At 33.1% G+C, this 26,048-nt stretch overlaps 2 protein-coding genes and 1 long non-coding RNA gene across 4 annotated transcripts; 1 reads left to right on the top strand and 2 right to left on the bottom strand.

The window, feature by feature from the left end:
* Nucleotides 1-2,235: 2,235 nt before the first annotated feature.
* LOC148620800 (uncharacterized) lies at nt 2,236-5,777 on the top strand. Of its 2 annotated transcripts, none has more exons than XM_088574586.1 (3): nt 2,236-2,912; nt 3,734-3,880; nt 4,555-5,224. In XM_088574586.1, exons 1-3 carry the CDS (start codon nt 2,705-2,707, stop codon nt 5,052-5,054), a joined length of 855 nt encoding a protein of 284 aa, XP_088430712.1. In that variant the 5' UTR covers nt 2,236-2,704; the 3' UTR covers nt 5,055-5,224. The 2 variants fall into 2 exon arrangements, with proteins under 2 accessions (XP_088430712.1, XP_088430713.1); XM_088574587.1 differs by having other exon boundaries at nt 2,296-2,912; nt 5,081-5,777.
* A 2,881-nt stretch (nt 5,778-8,658) lies between these two features.
* Nucleotides 8,659-11,456, bottom strand: LOC148620799 (uncharacterized). Its single transcript, XR_015920957.1, has 2 exons — nt 10,900-11,456; nt 8,659-8,995 (listed from the first exon to the last, which is right to left on the bottom strand). It is a non-coding gene; the product is annotated as an uncharacterized LOC148620799 (long non-coding RNA).
* Nucleotides 11,457-19,600: 8,144 nt separating this feature from the next.
* Nucleotides 19,601-21,454, bottom strand: LOC148620798 (uncharacterized). Its single transcript, XM_088574585.1, has 2 exons — nt 21,298-21,454; nt 19,601-19,933 (listed from the first exon to the last, which is right to left on the bottom strand). Exons 1-2 carry the CDS (start codon nt 21,400-21,402, stop codon nt 19,646-19,648), a joined length of 393 nt encoding a protein of 130 aa, XP_088430711.1. The 5' UTR covers nt 21,403-21,454; the 3' UTR covers nt 19,601-19,645.
* Between the last annotated feature and the right edge of the window lie 4,594 nt (nt 21,455-26,048).

Below are 26,048 nucleotides of genomic sequence, written 5' to 3'. Positions count from 1 at the left end.
GATTGTTAAAAAGGGCCCTTACAAAATGATTTTTGAAATTCAGTGATTCTTTAATTGTTTTACTTACCAATAGCAGTACTGTCGTGTTAAAGCTTAGTCCATTTTTAAGGAGGTAGACCTAGGGTAAGGGACATAACTCTTGAAATCCGTGATATGTTTGTATCATATTCAATTTCACGAAGGCCTATCAAGCTTTCATTTGAAGCAGAATGAAATCAGTACAAGTTTTTTTATGTTTACTTGAGATTGACATGAAATGCTGAATACAAATGATCCAATGATTTGTAAGAGTTGTGTCTCTTGTCCTAGGTCTACCTTCTTTTTAAAAAAAATAAGATTTTTGGAATAAATACATGCAATATTTTGGAACTATACATTATCTCTAGTGGGGGGTATTTAGTTAAGTACCAGTCAATATCGAATTCAGACACTATCTATGGTATGGTGATTCACGGTGTAAAAAAGCCCATGGATCGGACGATGCTTTGTTTTTGGTCTGCATATATTATATTTTTATGTGATAATAGTCCTTTCTACGTTTCGATCTGTACTTTTGAGAAAACTAGTTTAATCTCCCACTGACATCAACCGAAACAAACCAAATCAAGAACCATAACTCTTGAAAAGTGCTTATTTCATGTACAATCTATATAATTTTTTTCTCAAAAGCGCGACCCCCAAATGAATAAAACTAAGACTGGTTATGTGATGTATAACGGTTTCTGAACAAGATATAAAACTGAGTTTGGTGGGTTTTTGACATGAATGATCACCTCCTGTTCGATTTTCATACTGCAACTTAAAAACAAAAAAAAGTTATATCAAATGTGCAAACGAAAGGAAGACAGCACCGAGACCAAAACTATTACAAATAAAGTACAAAATACACAACACAAAAGTACACAGGGAATTTGACATAATTGCAACGTAAATTTCCGTAACTCTTATTAACTTAATAATGTATATTTAATAATAACATATGCTGCAATATATTATATTTCACAATCTATGATCATGCAATAAACAAACAAAAAATGATCAAATTATATTTGAAAGGTTCAATGTGTCGTAGTCATAAAGATAAATTTATAGAATAGCTTTATGCATATGATACATATGATTCCAGAACATGACTAAAGTTTGTCTTCAATAGCTGTCATTTTTGTTGTTGATAAAACAGTATATTCACGATTAATAAGAATGTAGAGCGTATGAAAAATTAGTCCTGCAAATATTGTAGCATACGTTTATTATGACACTGTGAACTAAAGATACTTCAATCAACTGCTGATATGTAATGGAAGCACTGCGCATGGTTTCTATAATTACATGTATACTCCCTTTTAAAGTGAAATATGTTACGTTTTATGCCAGAATCATTTTTCTTAACTGCATCATTTGTATTAAAAATAGACTTGTTCCCTGTCAATAAATGGTTTTCATAGCTGTAATGAAGACTTGTGTGAAACTATTATTTCTTTTCATGATAAATAAATTAATCGGAATAATTTTAGGGTCAATGTGGATCACGGGTATTTTGGACTAAACTACCCGGATTCAAATAGAATAACGAACTATTAGATTTCATATATCTGAACTTTTCTTTAAGATAACAGTTTATTTTACCCCCACTGTGAGTGGGGGTGTCCGTCTGTACTTCTGCTAACAACTCTTACCTATTACTCCTCCTAAACCACTGAATGGAACTTAATGAAACCTTCACAAAACCTTTATTTCACATTGTGCACCTCCTATTCTAGATTTTGATCCACATATATTTTGAGGTCAAATGTGGGAGTTAGGGTATCAAGTTAATAAGCTTTGCTCACAGTTTTTCTAGTTTAAGATTATTTTGCAGTCCTGTTTATCTGTTTTTTTTTCTATTTCAACATTACAGTGTTCAATCATTCTTTAATTTATTAAGATTGCCAAAATTTAAACGATATGTAGTTTCGTAAAACCTAACAAAATGAACTAATTCTAAAGCTGAAAATAAAATGAAGGGCCATTTGTCTGCTTCACACAAATATTGCAATTGCCATTCATCCGAACTCAAAATGCTTCCTATCAACGAGTATACAAACTTTCCTCTTTTCAAACCACAAATTTAATATTCCATAATATGTTTAAATTCAATATACGTTTATTTTTGTATGGCATGGTTTTTCAAAAAGATATAAAGAAAATCATTTGAAAGGACCTTTAATACAATCTTAACGCTTAAATGAGATAGAATGTCTTCAATACATATTACAGAAATTAAAGGTCTGCTTTTATGTTGACTCAATGACGAAAGTATATACCAAAACCGTCTATTCAAACTTTACTTCTTTTGCATCATTGATCGGAATGAAAAATATAGTTTCTTCGGTTAAATTCAACTTACATCATTACTTGCATACATCATCGATAGAAAAGTACATAGCTAAAGGACCTTCGCAACAAGTTCCCATTTTATTTGAACTATACAGAAACTGAACTAAATAAAAGGATAGACACCAGAGTAGTCAAAAACGAAAAAAAAAAAGGAAGTGATTGTATTTTTAAGGAGACAAAGATAAGTTATTCCGATAAAGAAAAAGTAAGAGAAATATGTTTTGACTATGTGAAATATAAACGCTTTATGGATTAAAAACGACTTTGAGAACGTTATTGCCTCGTTTGTTGCTGCAATGGTCTCGACATGTATTTTCCGTAAATAGAAATGGCCGTTTTCGGGACATCCTCGGGTTGGGCCAAATGGGCCTTTATCACCATTTGTATAGCTCTTATTCTCTTCATTGTTGGATTTTCCACTATGTATTGGATGCAAAATGATTCAACAACAGTTACAAGTGTAGGGTTATGGAGATTACAGACTTGTACTTCCGGAAACTGTGATAGCCAGAGTGTTCCGGCAGATTACAAAAATGGTGAGTAAGTTTTATATTGGAGTTAGGGTGAATACATGAAGCTATTTTGTTTTAGTAGTGAGTAGGGAAAAAGAAAAATAGGATATGAATAAATGTCATTAGACAAGACCGTTAAAATAACGTTATGTCACTATATTACAAAACATACTGACATTGAACTACAAGATATTTTTCATTCATTATAAGGAACGCTTATGCGAATATATGTTTTCTGGTACAAATCGGGATATGATAGCCTTATTGCTTCATTACTTACATGTAAGGTATTTTGGAAAGGATAAATGCGAAACCCGAAAGGGAAGCCAAAGATGTTAAGAACACCATTGCTTAAGTTAACTTCAGCTACTCTGTCCTTTCTCTCAAACTGTTTTGAGCTTGTCGACTCTGGCTTTGACAGGTCGAGACTAAAACAGAATATGATTGTTTGGTTTAAACTGAAAACAGACATCTTGAGACATTGGACAAGAAAAAAAAAAGACATTTATCTATAGGGTATGTAAGTCTCGTCACGTGACTCCGTGATTTCATGAGAATGGGTCCTTATCTCCCATTCAAATGCATAGAGATTCGTCATTAACATAGCATTGGGTTCAATGTTAAAAGCAAAATATATTTTTGTGAAAAAATACTGATAAAAATGACAAATATCTAGTTCTACTGAATAAAAATTTTAAGAAAAACATAGAAATAGAAGATTTTGCATAGTGATACAGCGTTTTCATTTCCCGGAAATTCCGGAAGGAAAACTGAAACTAGAACGAGACTTACAAACCCTATTTCGTATAAATATTCATTATATTATTATTTTGATATGTTTCCAGATAACTTTAGAGCAACTCAAGCATTTGAAATAATGGCCCTTTTAATGTTCCTGGGAGCTCCAGTACTCCTTGGCATTTATGTTTTTGCAGCGGGTGCTAGAACCTACAACTATGCAGTGTTTTGCATGGTTATGTGTTTTTTGACAGGTAAAGTTATTCAAACATTCTTTTCTTCAAATATCTTTTATTTTCAATGACTGTATATACTAGATTCATATATAAGTCATTTACATTCAATAGTTTGAATCATGGAGTATTTCAATCTACTTTCTTGTCTATGTTAACTATTAACTTAAACCGTTGCAGCGGCGGATCCGTGGTTCAACAAAGGGGGCATGCTATGATTGGTCAATTTTTACTTATTTTTTTTTATCAAAAAAGAGTACTCGTTGGTCCAACCTCCACCCACACCTGCCTCCTAGACTAACGTTCAGTCACAGAATAACGATGATTTAAGTTTAAAAAAAACATTCTGCTTTCTTTAAAAAAAATGATAAATTGTTTTAAGCATGTTGAATTTCTAGTATCATATATTATAGTTTTTGTAAGATTGTTTTGTATTTATCTATATTCTAATGAAAATATAAAATTCTTTTTTTGACTAATTTGTTTTAGAAAGTAGTATCCTTGTATTTATTCCTTTTATCATAGTTCCACTTTAGTTGACTGCATCGTAACAGTACAACCGCACAACATTAACAACGTTTGTATGCTAGCCATATAGTCAATGCCAACACCGCTTTTTCCCTACAAAACCTATTACCACGAAAGTTTTAGTTGAGAAAAAAAATCTGAAAGACCCTTTTATTTCTTATTTCCAGCTGCGGTTGCATTGATAGGCATATTTATATGGCTGGCGTACATACCGACAAATTTTCACGTGGACTGGTCGTGTGGGTTGGTGATCATTGCAGCAATTTTAGCGATAATAGCCGGACTTTTACTAATACCGGATCTTGGGTGGTGCTCTTCCTATGCCAATTCTGGTTATTATAATCAGGGAGTTTGTGATGGGGTTTGTAGTGGAGGTGGATGCTGTGAATGTGATTGTGACTGTGACTGCTGTCGGGATCCACCCCCTCCAACACCAAGTCCCAGTCCCCCTCCAACTAGGAAGGCCCTTAGATCAGAACCTGTTGTGTCTCAACCAGCGCGCTGGGTGTATACTGGAACAACCATAGGACAGCCACCATCGACAGGATTTACTAGTTCCTTGCCCCCATCAACGTCTTTAAGTAGTTATCCTCCTTCTACCGGCATGACCTCCTTGTCTGGGCGGCCGCCTCCTTTTACCGGAAGAGGGATCACTCCAATATTGTAAAATTGTGTTTTTTTTTATTTTTTCAGCTTTTTTACTATTCATCGGAAGTGTCTTGTGGATATTTGCATTAGGTTCCAATTTTTCCATTGGATGGTCATATGGACTAACCTTAATTGCTTTGATTTTGACAATAATAGCTGGATTATTTTTGGTACCGGAAGTACAAAATTTCGATTATTATTATGGAAACTATGATGACGAATATGACTCTTACTACGAAAAGAAATCCCGAGTAACACCAAAACATTATGCGCGAAATAATTCACCTCGTCAGCCAAGATACGCAAGAAACTCTCCTCCCACTACTTCTTCTACTTCCGCCTCCGGTCGAACATCCTCAACAAGTATCAGCAATGTGACACTATATGACAGCAAGCCGCAACCAATGGTTGTAGATAATCCAAGCCCTAACTCACTTAGTGTAGGCACTTCAAAAAATTATACACCACCGACATTCAATAATATAACAGACGTCAGACTCCAACGTGACAAAGTATTCTGAATATTCCGGGGATCTGAGTGAATACCATTCACATAAGAGTTCTTTGTTTATTTGTTTATTTGTTTTATTTCGTTTGGTTTATGTTTTTGTTTATTTATTGTGTTAATGATTTAAGTTTCATATTACTTCGCATCTTTTCTACATGTTTGATTCACATAGTTCACGTCGTCTTCGATTGACCGTTTAAATCATGTGCTGAATAAATAACAATCGATACCACATATTACTAAATGCCGCTGTACTAAATGGTACCAACATTGATTCAGACTTATTTAACCTTTTTTTTTTATTAATATTTACAGTGTTACAAATTAAGACATCCCTAAAAGTCCGAGGCTTCATTCCTTGTATTACACATGGTATACTCTTTACTACTAAACAAAATAATAACTGATATGACCATCCACAATCATTTTCTGACTGTTACAAACACAAAATTTCAGAATCAACGCTTTACCTGTCTATTTGAAATGCATTTTTCTACCACAACGGTAAAATGATATGTTGATGTAGACATTTCTGGATATGTAAACACTTTTTGGTTGAATTAGTCACAAAATGTCTATGTTAACATTTTTTTTCGTTGAGGTAGACGAACTGTGTCCAGCTAAAACGCACAAAAACGTTGAACAGTGTATTAGAAATTTTGTGTCAACACTAGATTTACTTTGATGTTAAAGGACTATCTTCTTTGTGTTGAGTTAGACACATTGTGTTTTAATGAACATTTTAAGTGTTGAAATGGTCAAAATATGGCAGTCAAATAAGATGAGCATTTAAGTAGACATAATTTGGTTGCCTCAGTTATATTTTGTCTGTGCATGGTATTACAGTCATTATTTTAACCAGTAGTGCTTGATGTGAAAAATTTGGCTTCCTATTTCAATAGAATTGGTTCTGAGTACTTCTGCTATACACATATTATTTTTTGGGATTTAGATCTTCTTATGTATATGATTATAATGCTGATGATAAGAAGTTGCTCCTTGAGACACGTGTATAGTATATCGAAATTCGCGATAGTATTATGATTGGTATTTAACGGATATTTGATGACAGATCAATTATAGCTCTGTTATAGATGATTGAAAATGGCAGGCCTTGAAATCGTTCCTTGCAAGCATCCATCTGAACACAACACCATGCACATATCAATGTGTCGATGAAAGAATGATGTTAAAATAATTATGGTTGTTTTTTTTTCCAAATTGGCTAAAGGTTTGGTTGGGTGGGTTTCGGTATGGGAGTGCCCATGGACAAAATCAACAGTGTGAACAAAAGCTTTGTTTTCAAAGTTACTTGCCGTTGTGCCCATAAAGTTGGGTTGTTATTTTATCTAAATTTTTCCACTAGACAAAAACCTCAGAAAGATGTAGCCATTTTTACAACAAATAAAAACTACAATAAATTTAAAAAATGGATAAAATAGTACGAGGGCTGAGAAAACCCCCGTGCACCCCCACTCAGCAACCAACATATGATTTTCAACTACCCGTACATTCCCCATTCACGAATAATCATTCTATCGCCAAAATATGAACTGAAGCATTTTATTGCTACTTTTTACACCTAGTTGAGATAAAAATCCATTTTTAAATGTTTTTTCGTTCTTCGAACTTCTTTCTACAAACAGAAACAAATACACACACACACACACACACACACACACACACACACACACATATATATATATGGAGCGAAAGAGAGAGGAATCAACATGTTGCCCAATGTCTCAGCGATAAAATGGTATAAAAAAGTTGCGGTAACGCTTAGGACTTTGTTTTCCATTTTACTACTAACTTGACTTGAAAAAATATTTATCACCTGGGCTCATTTGAAAGCAAAGATTTTTTTTAATGTACTTTATCACACATAAATTTGTTTAAACTACAGTGTTTTGAAGAAAATTGACAATAGCGGGTGATATAGAAGAAATTCTGAAATTCTGAAAATTCCTCTTTTTACGATTTTATAGTAATTGTAACAATGGAAAGCGCCTGAGTTAATCTGATGTGTTTGGTGCATCATTATATTAAACATGATTGCCTAAAATATGACTTTTACAATGGTGGTATGCTATGAATTATGTTTGATACTGAGCCCAGTTTAGTAGGGGTAATATTTTATTTATTTTTTTGTTGTTGAAAATCTTGAAAATTAATTTTTCGCATTTTAATCATCTAGAAAATTAAGTTACCTAACAGATGATACCAAATTGGAGACGTTTAACTGAGCAATAACTTGCAGAGTTGTATTTTTTACGAACAAATGGATTTCTTGGTGAATTCTGACTACGGAAATCGCCATAAGTACCCCAGAGGTATCAACTGTATTAGAAACTAAAGGGAAAATGCCAAATTAGACATTTAACCGAAGCATTAACTATTTAGGGGCTTTAAATTTAAAAATAAGTCTATTTAAGCGATTTTTGGTGGGGTAGATGTACATATTTTGCATTTCACCCCAAAACCCTCAGTGTTTCTTCAACTTTCTTGGTATCATTGTTAATCTGAGACATTGGGCTACATAATGATACCTATATGTATTTAGTTTCTTTACACGTGCTGTTCTAGTGAGACTGAGACGCTCAAAAGAGTAATTAAGGGAACCGGTGCAACAAAAATATTGGCGTTTTGAATCAACGGGCTACAAATATAGGCTTATACTGGAAAAAAAAATCAGAGAATATTCTTTGGCGACAAATTGATTCGGTAATGGGAGTTATAAAGGTACCTGAAAATCACCATGGAGTTGATGAGTTTGAGGTGCAAAGTGGACCTTCGAAGACGTTGGACAAAAACCGTCTTCAATAAACGGGCATAAGTGCACAAACATAAAACCCATTGATATCATCTATATTTTTCTGGCTTTATTTTAGGCTTTCTTTTTCGGAAACGTTTCTATTTCTTTTGGTGTTAAAAATTAAGCGGAAATTTGTGTTGTTGATATGCGCAGTGCTATCGATATAATTTGTTTATACCTTTCTCTGTCTTTCTTCTCAGGTGGGATGGGTGTGTTTTAGTAAGATGGGATGATCTGCATTTGAACGACAAGAGTGAAAGAGATCAACATGTTTTTGCAAAATTAACAATTAAAAAGAGGTTAAATTGAAACGAATTTAATTTTTTTGTTAATTTCCAATTTTCTATAATTAAGCTTTGCATATGATATATTTGTGCATGTGGTCATAGAAATATGACCAAACTCTTCTCAAGCTGTTCTTTTTCATCGGAATACTGCACTTCCTGGGGATTCTGTTAAATTTCCAGTCAATATCATTTTGACCTGGTACATACCATCCACTCCACCTATTCTTGAACCACCTAATTTTGTAGGCTGCAATTTTCCCGCCAAGTATAACTTGGTCGATTTGACCGCTTAGTCCTGCATGCCAGCGACAGTCTCTTGTTGGCTTTCGATATACCTCGGTACACTTCGACTGAAATAGATAATAATACCTTATATATTTCTTCTAAATATTTAACAAATGACGGATCTTGGTTTTTCAATGACTTTGTGAAGAAATAAAATATATTTAATCCTCAAAACTGATAACATGCTTTCCGTTTTTATGCTAATTTCAGATAATTATAGAAAAAAACTATGTCATTGCAAATACTCTTATATATTTTAAGAATGCATGACACTATGCTATCATCATCTGATTTACAAAACAAATTACGCAAAATCTATCGAAAAAAGACTTCGTTCTTGATTCTAATACTTACAGAGTCTTTAAAAATGGTAAAGGGCGGATATCTGCAATGTGTAGATCTTTGTTTTAGTTTGTTTGTTTTTTAATCATCTCGATTACACTTTTTCTTTTAAAATTTGTTTAATCATGAAACGAATAGTATTGTCTGTTCGTTTGAAAACAACGAAACTTTAACACATATATCAATAAAAATAAAACGGACAGAAAAGAGATTACTTAAAATCAATAATATAAATTATAATATTATAAGTTTCTGTGAGAATCTGGCAGTTGATGGAACATGGTCGAAAAATAAACCACCATTTTAAAAATTTAATTGGTTTATTTGCACCATCAAAATAAAGAAATAAGACAAGATTCTTCATACAACTTTTGTAAATTGAGTTATAATATCATTTGAATGAACAAAAAATGAACATTTCAAGTAAATAACTCTGTATGAACCACATTTTTTAGCAAATCCAGTGATGCAGCGATCAAATAAGGTTTTTTTCCTTCTTTATCTTTAAGTGAAGTTATACTGTCAGGTCGGCGGGTTTTGGCATGCTTCTGATGATTCTTACCAAAACTTATACTTAAGCCGCACTTACTATGATGGAATTTTTTTTTCATGAATGATCGAATCTTCATTTTATGGAAAGATTTTGCAAATACTCATACAAGGCTGGTTAAAACTAAAGTACAAAGTTGAAAATAAAAGACGGTTAGGACAAGCCTTAGACACGAATCGAATGCCGAACAAGTGGAAACATACAGATAAGAGAATCAAGATGAATATCGGAAACTTACTTGACAATAAAAAAAGACAAATTGATACTTCGAAAATGCATTTGGTTTTATATTGAATAATGTAGGTCTTGTTGTATGAACTTGGTAGTAACAACGTGAAAATAATAATTAAAGGAGAAGACAAAGGATTCAATGAAAATCATTTCCTTAAATACACGAATAGTGTATACAGATGTCACGAATATGATTCAACATAAAAAGGGGGATAATATTTTCCTACATTAAGTTTTAAAAACTGTTTTGGAGGTTAATACAGCCAATGCATCAATTCTTGAACTATAGTGAAAAGATTAAATCGTTTGTAGAGTTTAATAGTGTGTCATAATGTTCATAACAACGTGAAGGTAAAATCCTTTCAGTCACAAGATGTAAAGAACGATTCGAAAAGATTGAATCTTGAATTTAGATAATGAGAAATCTCTTCAAACATTTAGATAATGGCGAAAAACTTTTCTCATCAGATACTCGAACTATTCAAATATCAAAATTATATATATATTTTAACTGTACTTATATGGGGTCAAATTCCCATTTTTTGTTATATAGAGGCTAGGGAACGGGGAATGAAGACAATATTGTAATGCATTGGATTTATGTACAGGAAAACTCGTCTAAACTGAACCCTGAATTAACCGGTAGATTGTGTAATCCGTATATATTTTAAGTCCCTTCATATCAGTTTTAATAGTTTTTTAACCTTTTGTAAGCTGAACACCTGCCGTAACCGAAAAATCTCTCAGTCTTGTTGGAGTTTAGTGTAGACAGGTTTGGAGAAAATAATAATAAACGAAGAAATATAACGGATATAAAATATCAAATATGATTAAAAAAGTACTTACCTGAGCGCTGATATCGTAAATGATTCTGTCGCCAAATGAACCATGTCCGAAATGACCATAGCAAACTCCAACGAGGATAAAAAAAGCAAGCACTTGCAAATGCATTTTGACTCTGCCGACTACACATTGTCATTAGACTTATATACCTTTTATACAACCAAAGTTTTTCCACGTTCCCGGAATTCTCGATATTTTTTTCTTTTTTTTTTGTGTGTTTAGGGCATATATAACTTGGCAGCAGGTTTTTAATCTTGACTTCCCATTCTTTATGAATGACTCACTTGGCGTACAGACTTCATTTCATTTCCTCCAAGTCGATCTGGATGTAAACATTGATGAGGCAATTTACTAATTGTTTTATGTAGTTTTTAATTATTGAAGAAAAAAAAACAGCATAAGTAACAATGTATAACAAAATATTTTAATGGTATTTTTTTTTAAATCATACAATTCTACATTTTCAGTTTTTAAACGTTAAAATTCTTTTTCTGTCGAATGTTTTTTTTTTTCATTAGGGGTAATAAATTTGTAGTCATTGACAACGGGTACGCATCCTATTGATTACAATGTGGCACTAGGGGCGCATGATATGCTTTTCTTTTTCTAGCACCTGATGTCACTCCCGCATTTTTCTTTAAGTTCATATCGATCGTGAAAAAGTTTTTTTGTGTGTGTAATGTCTTGTTTTTAACTTAGATTTTGATGAATCTAACTTGTTCAATAATTGACGCTTAAACAATTAAGCCGATTTTTAAGAACGTCATACTCAATTGGACACAATATTTGTTTGCCCTTGATTTAGTTAGAAATTGGTCAGGGGTAGGTATAAAAAATATTTGATCAAAGGTTTGTATATATAGCACTGTGTTCTTGATTTAAAAAAGGATGAATGCCAAGGTGTCAAATGAATAGCATCATAACAGAAGAAAATATAACCGGAAACATAATAACACTTCGACAAAAACACACTACATATAACTTAAGTGAAAAAGTGATATATACAGAAAAAAAAAACACGAAGTCCGCCAAAGACAGGAATCAGCACGTGTTCTGTTTGAAGGACGAATTAATTAATATACACGAGAGATAAAATATCTTTTCCTTGATATCATGTTTAAGCTGTTCTTGTCAAAAGCCATGTAAGCCATTGTCATCACTTGGTGTCCATCGTCATCGTCTGTATCCTTCACAAAATGATCGTTGGTATATTTGATTCATGAATTAATAAAACATGACTTAAATTATTACTTAAAATAGAACTTAGGGGTCAGACAGTAATTTTAAAGTCGCTAATATTGTTAGCGACGACTTCTTGCATACGTGATTTCAGTACTTTACAATCGCATATGTTTTACATAATTATGTATTACTACTGTAAGAGTAATCAACGGAACCAAGGTTATAACGGCAATCAAAAGAATGTAATCCAGGGACAAAGACCAGACATGGAAAACAGACATACACAACAAAGAACATAAAAACATAAGAACTCGGACTCCACTGAAAACTGGGAGTAAGGACCAGGTGCACCGGTAGGGTAAGCGTCCTCTGCTTTTCGATTATAATGTTAAAAAAAATAATCAATGTAACCAGGATTCGAAATATAATTAATAGAATATATTCCAAGAAAAAAGACTGTACAGAAAATAACAGACACACACAACAAAGAACATACAATAAAAAACAAACAAAACAAAACAAAACAAAAGCAAATTAGCAACCCAGACTACCAACATCTTAAGCATGGACCAGGTGCATCGGTAGGTAAGCGTCCTCAACTTTTCTAGAAACACCCCCGAGTTGCTAATAAAATGTATTTTCCGAGTAGACGAAAGAAGAAATGAAGGTTGTGACTCGGTGAAAAAATCGGTCCTCATGGTGCAGATGAATACACTATAACAATCCACGAGTTTATGAAAACAACCATGAAACTTTTGTAGTGATGTCATTTATATTGTAGCTACATAATCCTTTCTAGAAGCCTAATTGTAAGAAACCTAGCAGTAGCACTAATCCGCGTACATTTAAGGAAACACTCAATATTTTGGTAGCCATGCTTTGATTTTTTAACCCTCCCCCACCACCATCCCTATTTTTCTATCTAAAGAAAAAACTGCACAAACTTGATGGACCGTCTCGATTATTAATCGCAGTCAATCTTTCCTATTTATATTGACATAATACCAATGTCGTAATTTTTCTAAGTATATACATGTATGTAAGTTGATTGTTATTTCATCATCTCATACATTAATAAATCGTCACAGCTGATGGATAAATTTGTGATTGTGTCCAAGTCTAATTTTCGAACTGACTCTTTTTATGAAACGGAAAAATGTTCTTCCTCATTTGCCATGGAGATGAAATTTTTTTCCATTCGTCTGGTTTTTTTGTTTTTTTTTTATAGTTTTTTTTAAAGTAGATACTTGTTTGATATTTCCGCTTCATAAGGAAGACGCATGTATTATATTTCATATGTGCATCTTATAAAAGATGCATAAAATGAATATCGATTTCATTAATTTTTTTTTTCAATATTTACAACAAAGCGCCTACTTTGTACGTAATTTTTTTCAGAGTCAGGCTAGCATTCAAGTTTGATACTCATCAGGTGGAACATCTATTTATACTGAGGACGGATTTATTGTTAAGTGTAAACTGCCCAGAACCGGTTATTTAGCAGAACCATTTAAAAATTTATAAACCTAAATTAGTTAAAATTTAATTGGAATCCAGGCCTGTTATATATAAGTCAACAATCACTCTTACGGGGTGATGGATCGTTAAAAACGATGCAAAACATAACAATATATTAAATAAACGTCTAAATATGTTTAACATCACCAAAAGATGGTAAAATTTACATTGAATATTTCGGATAACTGATATCCTTCTTCAGCATAATACTCATAAAGTTCAAGATCAAAACAGATTCAGAAGCTGAATCAATTACACTGTGGGTGATTGTACCTTTATCAAAGGCACATATAAGCAAATGGTAAGGAATCTGAATGAAAATAACAAGGGGAGTCCTTTTATCAAAATTAAAAATAAAAACAATGCGCCGTAATGTAACTGTAAAGTGTACTCTTAATACGTTCTTGTTCCGTTATTTCATCAGGAAATTTATAAAACGGAAATATTGTATAGTTCGTATTTCCACAGTTCTCTAAATGTCCACTTAATTGTATTTTGCGATATTCTGTAATTTTGATTTGTTGTCAATGGACTGTAAATCTTTCCGGAATGATGTTCCCGTTTGTCCTATATAGTTTTCCCCGCAACCACTGCAAGTTACAATGTACAAAAGATTTTCTGAGGTACACTTAAAAATGCTTTTTATATTAAATACATCTCCTGATTTAAATGTAAAAGATTTACCTTCTAAAACGTAGACACAAATACCACACCTGGGATGTTTGCTTTTGTGAACTTTAGTTTCCGATATGCTAGTATCAAATCTTGCCAAAGTTAATAGTTTCTTTAATGATTTTGGTTGTCTCTTACTTTTAATTATCTTAAATTTGTTTAAAATATTGTTCATCCGTAAATGAATAAGGACAAATATATAAAAGTATAATGAATACTAGAGATATGAATAATGATAGATTTGTCCCCAAGACGTTATTTATAGCTGTACTATTGAGAATGAACTTTTACTGCACTTTCACTTTCAATTTAATTATAACGCGACGTCGCCAAATAACTCTTAACAACGTCTTCAACCATGATTATCTGCAGAAACCGGTAGGAGAGGGTGTGATACATTCATTTGTATGTTTTGTTTATTGTATTGTATCTATAAATACAAAAGGTGCATATCCGTTCTCTCCGCGGGACTCGAACTCGTACCGCTGTGACATCTATGGCAATACCACCAGCACAAAGTCTCATAACTATGTTGATTAGAGGTTTATTCCATAAAACACGTGTATAGCATATCGAAATTTGCAATATATATATATATATGGTAATTTTGTGTTCATGTAAACAGAACAAGTCTTAGTTTTTTTCATTTGGGTGTTGCGCTTTTGAGATAAAATCTATAAAGATTGTACATGAAATTAGCACTTTGCAAGGTTGTCTTTCTTGATTTGGTTTGATTTGGTCGAATTTAGTGGGAAGTTTATCTTTGATTTTCCCAAAAATACAAATAATGAAAAAAGCCAACAATTGTTTGTTTCGTGGGTTTTTCTACACCATGAATCACGTTACCATAGACAGCGTCTGTTATGGACTGGTACTTAATAACATAATTAAAATATCATTACAAAAGTTTGCTTTTATTGCATCATTACTATGCAGTTCTTGTTCGGTATAGCAAAGGAATCTGCACTACATATCCGAGGTCAAAAATTGCCTATTGTTTTGTTAATAATTCATATACGTAAAATATGAATTTTAAAATATAGCTTTTTTACTGGATCGAGATTACATTAACAGCCTCCGAAACATCGAGATTCCTGTATCAAGACGGTATAAAAATGAAAAGAACAGTCCATGATCATTGCAAACAGTAAAGATGTTTCTTGCAGCGTTTGTACTCCTGATGCTGGTCAATGCAATGGGGCCTATGGTCAGATAGGAAAGGGTGTATTTGGCGATGAAATCCTGTATGATATATCTGCACAGGTATTGTACATTTAATATTATTATTATTTTTACGATATTTGTGATGTCTTTAAAGCTGTTTCTGTGATTGTTTGTTTGTTTTGTTGTTGGTGGTGTTATTATGAATGTTAAAACCGTTACTTAAACATTATTGTTTTGAAAACTTAAAATACAACTCGATTTTACGTTTGTTTATTTCAGATAAACAAACGAAATTGCATGTCAGAATTGTCTTCCAGGCGGATACCTTAAACTTCAATATTTTTTTTTCTATTTTGATTTTTAACCTTAGCATACACTTGTTGCAACCTCCGGAAATTTTTCTTTTATTACATCATACTATTAATGTGAAATTTTCATTGACAATTCAATTTCGGTTCAGCAGATAAATGATAGTGAATAATTATTAATGTAGATTTTTACTTTTGGTTGTTGAACATTATTACAAATCGAGCAGTTTATAACAATCTTTGCTATCTCTTGAAAGCAAAGATAAGTTAATCCACTGGCAAAACCCATATTATGTCATGACATGGACGGAAAATTCAACCTGAGCACCAAACACTGTTCTGTGCCATACATTAAGAACAGTTTGAGAAGAATGTGGTCATACTTTTATGACCATACTCACAAGTTCATAATCTGCAAACCGTAATCGACTGCTAGATTTTTACATGTTTAAAATAAAATAAGTAATAGTGTGATGTTTTATTTATTTAAATATACTCATAAATATTAAATCAGACAAAGGTCATTCGAGCTTTGAAATGGTATCAATTGAGAAGTACAACAGTTGACAAGCGACATTTTATTGAATAAAAATATACATGGTCAAATTAAAGTAATATGTTTTAATGTGCCATATGTTCACCCATTAGCAACAAGTTCTCGATCCACATCCCTCTAAGAAATCGTTTTACAATACTACTCAGTCGCTTGTCACTCATACAAGCCATAATTCACTTTTTAGTTAATCGGGAAAAACGGTCTGTCAGGACTGTATAAAGCTGAACTAAAGTTTTTCATTAGAAGGCTTATAGGATATTGAATATTTGTATTGAATGTTTTTCAAATCTAAATATCGATCTTTTCTTCACATATACAAATGAGGAATTACATAACAAACACCAAAGAAAAGATGGCAACGGAAGTTAACAACCAAAACATAACAAAAATTAAAAAACCCGAAAACGCAAGGATATGTAGTAAATGTTTGAATACCTTGACTATATAGCTGTCAATGCTAACGTAACAAATGTTAAGGGCAAATACGTCAATTACCTCAAAAGACATACTAGGTCACTCTCTTCTACATGTGGAGCTTTATGTATGCAAAGCGTGCTTAATGGTATGGATTTTGCCCATCATTGAAGACCGTGTGGTGGCCTGTTGAAGTTTAATTGTTCGTTATATTACTTTTGGTGGATGACCGTCTCATCGGCAATAACACAACATCTCCAGTTTTGTTTTAATCAATGAATTCATATATCTTGATGGTGATCAAATTCTGAAAAGAAAGGGAAAGTACAGGTGACAGCGTTACGTAATAAACAAAATATAGTTAAAACTATAAAACAGATGGAGCTTAGGTATATTGATAAGGGAAAACCCGAAAATAAAATCTTCCAAAAACCCGGATCTTTTAGATCAAATGATTCCAAATGTTTTGCTAATCATTTATAACTGTTAATAATTACAAACGTTTTCAGTCTTCCGATCACGTCCATATTTTCTGAAATGATGAAGTTTCGGGACTAAAAATTGTACAGAAACGGTAGAAACATTTTATTACAAAGGTTAACAACGTCAGTATGTCTCATTGCAGTGGGTCTGCCAAATGATCGGAAAGGGCAATCAAACCATCACGTTCTGTAGTGTTGACTTGTAGCAACATAACCCTGGTCAAGAAGCCAAATTGTAAGATGTCCAGGACGTTAAAAAAAAATCCTACAAAACTTTATGATCATCATGAACTTATGGGTCATTTGATTTGTCACCGTTTCATAGTTATCCTTTCCTTATTTGTATACCCTAGACGTGACACTTAATAAACAATGGTGGGTGTTTCTAGAAAAGCCGATGACGCTTTCCTCACCGGTGCTTCTGGTCCATGGCCTCGATTTATAGTGGTGACTGGTAGCTCATTTACTCTTCTGTTTCTTAGTACGCGTTATTTTGGTGTTCATATGTTTGTTGTGTGTCTGTTTTTCCTGTCAAGTCTTTATCCTTGGATTAAATACATTTGATTCCTGCTCAATCTTGGTTATATTGATTACTCTTTATTTTCCTTGACCTTTCCTACATATGGGTCAAAACTATGGTTTCAGAAACAGAAACGAGAAATTTATTGATAGGTACAGTGAGTCATATCGGCATAAATCTCGAGCAAGGAGGATCAATTTGGCTTTTCATTACCAAATCATCTTCGAAAGTTCTCTGAACGAGCGTAACTGTGATCGTTGAGACATACTACAGCGCCTGCTGTTACAGGAACAAAGGTTACTGTGATAGTTACGATGCGCTATTACACCAAAATTCTACAACAAAGAAGGCACCTATGGCTTTTCGAGACTTTTACGGTGCGCAAATTCATTGAAGAAGATGACGAATAAATATTAATACAAATAGACGATAAACAATATGTCAACTACCACTTCGTGGTCAGTGACTTAAATAAAGCTTGTCGAATACACCTGCATAAATTAATGCCAGATTGGATTACACGTAGGTATCTCCCCAGGACAGTAATACAGTCGACAAATATATTATTTGTTTACAATAAAATTGTTTTTATGGGAATTATTGCCCTTCCCGATTCTATTATTAGGCAGGCCCACTACAATAAAACATACTAACGTTGTTAACAATTTAATAAAATGTTTCTATTATTTTTGTACAACTTTTGGTCCCGGATCTTCAACATTTCAGAAAATGTGGAGGTGATCGGAACACTGAAAACGTTTGTAATTATTAACGGTTATAAATGATAACCAAATCATTTTGAATCATTTGATCTTAAAAGTCCGGGTTTTCAGGAAAATTTTATTTTTCGGATTTTCCCTTACCAATATACTAAAGCTACATGTGTTTAAAAGTTTTAAATATATTTTGTTTATTACGTAACACAGTCTTCTGTACTTTCTCTTTAGAATTTGATTACCATCACGGATTTATGAATTAATTCCTATAGAAATAGGAGATGTGTTATTGTCAATGAGATAGTCATCCACTTTAAGTAATACAACGAACAATTAAACTTCTACATGCCACCACACGGTCCTCATAGATTGGCAAAACCATTAAGCAATCTTTACATAAATAAAGCTCCCCATGTAGAAGAGAGTGAACTAATATGTCTTTTGAGGTAATTGACGTATTTGCCCTTAATATTTTTTTACGTTCGCATTGACAGCTATATAGTCAAGGTATTCAAGCAATTACCACATATCCTTGCGTTTTCGCTTTTTTTTTTTAAATTAATATGTTTTGGTTGTTAACTGCCGTTGCCATCTATTCTTCAATTTTTGTTGAGTAGTTTCATCTTTTGTATATGTGACGGTAAGATAGATATTTAGTTTTGAAACAACTTAATACAAATATCCAATATTCTATAAGCCTTTAAATGAAAAACCTTAGTTTAGCCTTAGATAGTCCCGATTAGCTCAAATGTCAATTGTGGTTTGTATGAGTGACAAGCGACTGCGTAGTATGGCCATACGACTTGTAACAGAAATTTTTATGAAAGTACTCTTCCATGATCTAGGTGCAGTTATAGACGCTTTTATGTAAACTTTAACAGAAGTCATGACGAATGAACTGATGAAGAACAGATAGCCAAAAACTCTACATGTACAGTTTATCACGGTTAATTATCGATCAGCTCAGTAGAGGGATGTGGATCGAGAACTTGTTGCTAATGGGTGAACATATGCCACATTAAAACATATTACTTTAATTTGACCATGTATATTTTTATTCAATAAAACGTCGCTTGTCAACTGTTGTACTTCTCAATTGACACCATTTCAAAGCTCGAATGACCTTTGTCTGATTTAATATTTATGAGTATATTTAAATAAATAAAACATCACACTATTACTTATTTTATTTCAAACACGTAAAATCTAGCTGTCGATTACGGTTTGCAGATTATGAACTTGTGAGTATGGTCATAAAAGTATGACCACATTCTTCTCAAACTATTCTTAATGTATGGCACAGAACAGTGTTTGGTGTTCAGGTTGAATTTGCCGTCCATGTCATTGTAGCCAGGAACGTACCATTCACTCCAAGCTCCATTGAACCATTGTATCTTGAAGGCAATTATTGTGCCTCCAGCTGCAACTTGGTCCATTTTACGATTAAGTCCAGATGGCCATCTACAGTCTCTTGTTGCTTGTCGAGTTACCTCCGTACATTTTGCCTAAAAAGAAATAAGAAATGTTTAACATTGTACTCCAAACCAAATAAAAGGGTTCCTTTTATACTTATCAACCTACAATTTGTAATGTTGATGTTATCTGATGTTCGGGGAACGAAACTACGAACATTATGCTATCCATACGTTAAAAATATTTGTATTATCTCTGTTTTTCGTTTAGTTATGAATTTCTGTTTGTAAACTTTACCTCCGTCCTTACATTTGTGTGAAAAGCGACTATATAGTGCTCAGAACCCTGGCCGGGGGCTAGAGCGTTCTACCCACAGAGCAACTGGGTTGTGTGCCCCAGGGGTTGGAATGGGGTACCCCTGGCATGTTTCATGCTGGGATCGTCAGGCCATAATATGGAAAAACTGACCGCAAACCATAGTGGTGCACCGTATTGGGAAATACGCCATATTTCTCGTACGTAAAAGAACTCTTCTTTCGTATTCTCTCGGAGTAGGAACCATTGGGCTCCGTCACAGCAGGCTAAATTGTCCGACCCTACCAACTTCTCCCTATTTCCAGTGGCAATCAAAATTTCCCGACCCCATTATCCTCGTGTCCCACCCCATTTTTCATTTCATCATCATCATTTCATGTTCATTATATCATCCATTTCATGTGCATCGCCTGAATATAGCTGAACATTGCTGCTCGGGCGTTAAACCCCAATAATCAATAAATCAATCTTACTCATTAAACAAAATTAATCGATAATCTAATAGGACAAAGAATTCATAATCGCGAATAAGTATAATATCAGCGATTGTGTATATGTTCAAGTTTTGAGTTCTTGTGCATATGTGATATGTAGGTGATTCAGTCTTCTCTAATGGCTCAGCTGTGAAGTGAACAAATCTTAAAACTTGCTTCAAATCTCATGATCTATAATGATTTTCAATAAAGAAATGTATAAATGTACATTAATAACTTTTCACTATAATTAATATTGGATTGTGAATAAATATTTCATATTAATAGAATGAAGTTATAAAGAAAAGAATATTTACAGAGGTTGGTAAAAAATTTTATGGTTTTTATGTATATAAAGTTTTAAAAATCAAAATAAAAAATAATATCTGAAAATATCGAACGAAGTTTAAAGTATCCGCAAGGAAAATAATTTCAGCATGCAATATAATTTGTTTATCGTTACATTGTTATTGTTTTTTTGAACGAACTAACAAGCCAGATGTATTTAAAGAAGTAGTTGGACCCTTTAAAACAATAACGTTATAACTTACAGCTTTAATATTCAAAACACCAACAACAAAACAAACAAACAAACCAAAGATCAAAATAAAACAGCTTTAAAGACATCACAAATATCGCACAACTTAATAATACTAAATGTACAATACCTGTGAAGATTTATCATACAGGATTTCATCGCCAAATGCACCCTTCCCTATGTGACTATAGGCTTCATTGACCAGCATAAGGAGTACAAACGCTGCAAGGAACATCTTCGCTGTTTGCAATGATCATATTCTGTTCTTGTCGTTTTTATACTGTCTAGATACAGGAAACTCAATGTTTCGGAAACTGCAAACGTGATCTCGATACAGAAATAAACTTCTACGTATTTAAATTTACTACGTATATAAGTTTATAAAAAAAAACTAGCCAATTTCACCTCAATGTTATGTTGTGCTTCTTTGTACTTAATACCAAACTACAACTGTAATGATGCAACAACAGTTCAATTTTTAAATCATATTTTATTACGTTATTAAAAATTTGACCATCAACCAGGATTTAAGGTTTCGTGAGCTTTTTCCAGTGAAAAAAAAAAACAAAACCAAGAATTGTTGAACAAGTTTTTATTTAAAAAAATTAATTACTATCATGCAAGAAGCATATTGGCAAAACAGACTGCGTATACAAACTGAATATTGTTCAACTGCACTGTTAGCCAAGTCCTTAAATGTAAAAACATCAAGTTAACATTAGTTAAGCTTCAAATAGTCCGTACAGACTGTTAAACGAATAACTCAAAAGTCAATTGTGTTTGTTTCTGTGAGTGTCACATTTGAGACAAGAGACTCAGTATTAGGGCCAGATGAATAGACGACAATTTTACTCTGCAGACCTATGACTGCTTCCTCCCTATTTACTACGTATCACTACGCTAGAGTATTGGCTCTGCTATCTAGGATTTGCAAAAGACCACATGGCATGGTAACTTATCTTGACAAATACACAAAATCATTTCTTTGCATAAAGAAGTTGGATGTACATAGTTGCCTACCCTTACTATTTTGGAGTATGGCCAGAGCGTTAATATCTTTTGTTCGGCCAACTTACTATTTTTGCAAAAAGGGTTAGGCAAGTCTAGATATAGCACGAAGTGTGGCAGAGGCGTAAATATAGCGAAAATACTATGCGCGCAAGAGATTAAAACATGTTCTTCAACCATGGTAATTTGCAACTGCTTGTACAGTGGTTATGTGTAGTTTTTTTTTCAGTGAAGTGGAAAAGAAATATTTTAGTATCTTCTTGTAAAGAGAAAAGCCAAATTTGTTCAGAACTGTAAGCACTTGATCGTCTCCTGTAAACAAAAACTTCGGTTCCAGATTATCGTATGTTGACGAATCCAAATAACATTTTCACAAACGTTTAAATGGACACAGAAGCGACCTAACAAAAAAGCCCTTACTTTTGTCTATTGAACAACAAACCACAAACGTGATGGTTTTTCATTTAAATTGTCAACTTTCCTTTCATCTGTGGCAACATCCCTTCAGGATTTATGGAGTTTTCATATCACAATTCGTACGTTATGCCAGAGCTTGCTGTAACTACGCAGACTTTTTGTATCGCGCAAGAATTCTTATAATTAGGCTTATGGAACAGGGTTATGTTGCGACAAGATTGCAGTCATCACTACAAAATATTTTGGTCGTCATCATGAACTCGTGGATCGTAACGGTGTATCCATCTACACCATGAAAACTAATTTGTTCAGCGTGTCAGTTTTCCTTTCCTCTCTCGTCTACACTGGACTTGTCTTTTTATGAGCAACTCGGCGGGTGTTTCTATAAAAGCAGAGGACGCTTACCCTACCGTTGCACCTGGTCCATGCTCACAGTTTTAGTAGAGTCTGAGTTGCTCATTTGCTTTTTTAACTTTGTATGTATTATTTTAGTTACTTTTTGTTCTTTGTTGTGATTATTTTCCACGTCTGGTCTTTGTCCCTGGATTACATTCTTTTGATTTCCGTTAGAATCTTGATTAATCTTCAAATAAGTTCATATTTCAGATTACCATACCACGATCTTTAGGATTTCAACAAAGTGTAAATTCTAATTCTGTAACAGAATACTGTTTGGAGCGATCCACAGAGGTTGACGCTGAAAGGGTTTTAAATAAAAGAACTTCGTGTCTTACACCCAAACGGAATAAATAAAAAAAAACATTCTTCCATGTTCGTACATTTTTTTTTCTTTACAGTGTTTGTTTATGTTTCTAGTTGAATTTAAAGTTCAAAATCATCTCAAATTTGTGTTTCAATGTTTGACTTTCGACAAAAATTATAATACGTCATGTGTATAAATATCTATCATTGTTATGGAAGCAAATGTCTTGAAAGTGAGGATTTGAAAATATGATTATTTTAGAAGTACTTTCAAAGGCCGAAACCGACTATTCATACATTTATTATAGATACAATAGTGTGCTCACCACTTTGATTTTTGTCATATTATCACAAAATCGGGAGGCTTTGATTTTACCTTGGGATATAATATATATATATATACCCATATACATTTATGTGGCCTTTGTTTCTTCTGTAGTTGAATTGCTGCGAGGGTAAATTAGTAATTAGCCATGACTACTAACGGGAATGAAACCATACGTAAATGTCTTTAGGACATCTGTATCCAAAGTGATGGTGTTTACTATATTTTCGTTACAAAATATTTTGTCATTCAAAAACCACATGGATGCTTTAAGCCGTCATGTGATTGATATTCGATGAAATATCGTTGTCTTAAATTATGTCCATTGTGGACAACACGTTATAATCCAAGAAGTGGTTCATATTACATTTTTATGGTTTTATGGTTCATAAGCCAAGTTATTTTTAAAACTTTCAAAATGTAGTGTCATGTAGCATTTTTTTATAACCCTTTCCAGGGCTTGTTCGCTTAAAATGCTAAATTTTGACTCTAGCCCCACCCCTGCTTTGAAAAATACAAAATAAAATAACAATAAGTAGATAGCAATTATGGCAGTCGTAAGTTTTACTGGAGGACACAATTTTAAAAATGTTGACAGTTTCATTATAAGATATAATTTCAATTTAACCTTGTTCTAATGAAACTTGCAGTTTTTGATAAAAAGACAAAAAAAAGTAGTATTTTGTTTATTATTGTAAAATGACAGGGTTATGGCGTCTTGTTTCGAAACGTTTAATAACATTTTTATCCTCAATAAATAAAATATGGAGATTTTGGCGCTAAAAATGTCTCTTTATAGGAATAAGAAGCATTTTAGAGTATAATGTTAATAAGTATAACGAAATTAACCATTTGGAGAAATTACATCGTTTAGGCACAAACGCCAAAGCAGCTCCAGTTCCGTACCGTTAATGTTCCGTAAAGGGATATTGCAAATTACAATGAATGGATGAAACTAATTAACCTGATAAAAATTATAAAGTATTGATAATAAAAGAATGACTGTTACATTTTTTTTCAGTCTATTTGGAAATCTGAATTGTGTTAGATCGATGATAAGTCAATAAATGATAATTCTCTAACTAATTGGGACCTAACGTTCGAATGAACAAATTAGTAAAAAGGGACACCAGTAAAGGACAAGGTAGCATTAGGTAAAAAAAAAAACCGGAAATGTGTCATGTTTCAAAAGGAGGCTATCATTAAAGATTAAATTCGTTGGAGGTATTGATAACTCATCTCTGGTTTCCAGAAACACCTACTGAGCTAATTTTGTAGACTTGTTTTAAATCTCTCAAACTGTAATGATGCTCAATAAATGAATGTATAAAAGAGTAATCAAGGGAGTCAAGGTTATAGCGGTAATCAAAAGAAAACTATGACCCGTTGAATAAATCAGTTTTCATGGTGCTGATGGATACACCATAACGATCCACGAGTTCATGATGACGACCACAAAACTTCTGTAGTGATGACTTCAATCTTGTAGCAACATAACCCTGTTCCAGAAGCCTATTTGTTAGAGTTCTAGCGCGATACAAAAGGTCTGCGTAGTTTCGGCAAGCTATGGCATAACGTATGAGTTGTGATATGAACACTCCATACGCAGGTGCTGAAGGGATGTTGCCACAGATGAAAGGAAAGTTGACAATTCTGAATGAAAAGTCATCACGTTTGTCGTAAAGTTTGGTCAATATTTTTCCTTTACCATCGAATTATAAGTGTAGATCAAGATATGAGGCTGACTTTACAGTGTCTAGTATCCTTTATCTCAAGTTCTTCTGGGTAGATGCGCTGTATCAAATCCCCGAAATTAGGATTGTTTAAAGATAATACGTCATCTATATAGCGGAAACTGAGATTGAAGGATCTAGCCAATCGATTGGAACAGGAACGGATTATATGTAATATAAATTTACATTTGATACCGAGCGAGTTAAAAAATAACAAGCTTGAAAGACCTCACAAAAATATCGCAAAAAATATTATATTAAATGTAAGATATCCGTGCAGATCTATCATATAGGATTTCATCGCCATACGCACCTTTCCCTTTTATAACCAGCACATGAAGTAAACGTTTATAAACGCTGCAAAGTACATCTTCACTGCTTGAAATTACCATATTCTGTTCTTGTCATTTTTACGCTGATACATGTAAAGCTCAATGTTTCAAAAATTTAAAACGTGTTCTCGATATAGACAAAAGGATTCTTTTGCTACGTATGTAAATTAAAAAAAATACACAAAAACACTGGCCAATATTCCTAGTCGTGTGTTAAGTGAAAACAACAATTCAACAGGATGTACAAAACGAAAATCAACGGAATTAGGATTCGAACGGTTATCAAGCAGAGTATATTCCGAGGATAACGACTAGGCAAGGAAAATAAACACAGTCAACAAAGCACATGAAATAACCAAAATCA

Source organism: Perna viridis, chromosome 3 (assembly GCF_037379345.1).
Source record: "Perna viridis isolate PV_CMFRI_1.1 ecotype Kerala chromosome 3, ASM3737934v1, whole genome shotgun sequence".
NCBI classification, from domain to species: domain Eukaryota; kingdom Metazoa; phylum Mollusca; class Bivalvia; order Mytilida; family Mytilidae; genus Perna; species Perna viridis.
The sequence above is the reverse complement of the archived record's forward strand: the minus strand, read 5'-3'. Positions and strand labels throughout refer to the sequence as shown.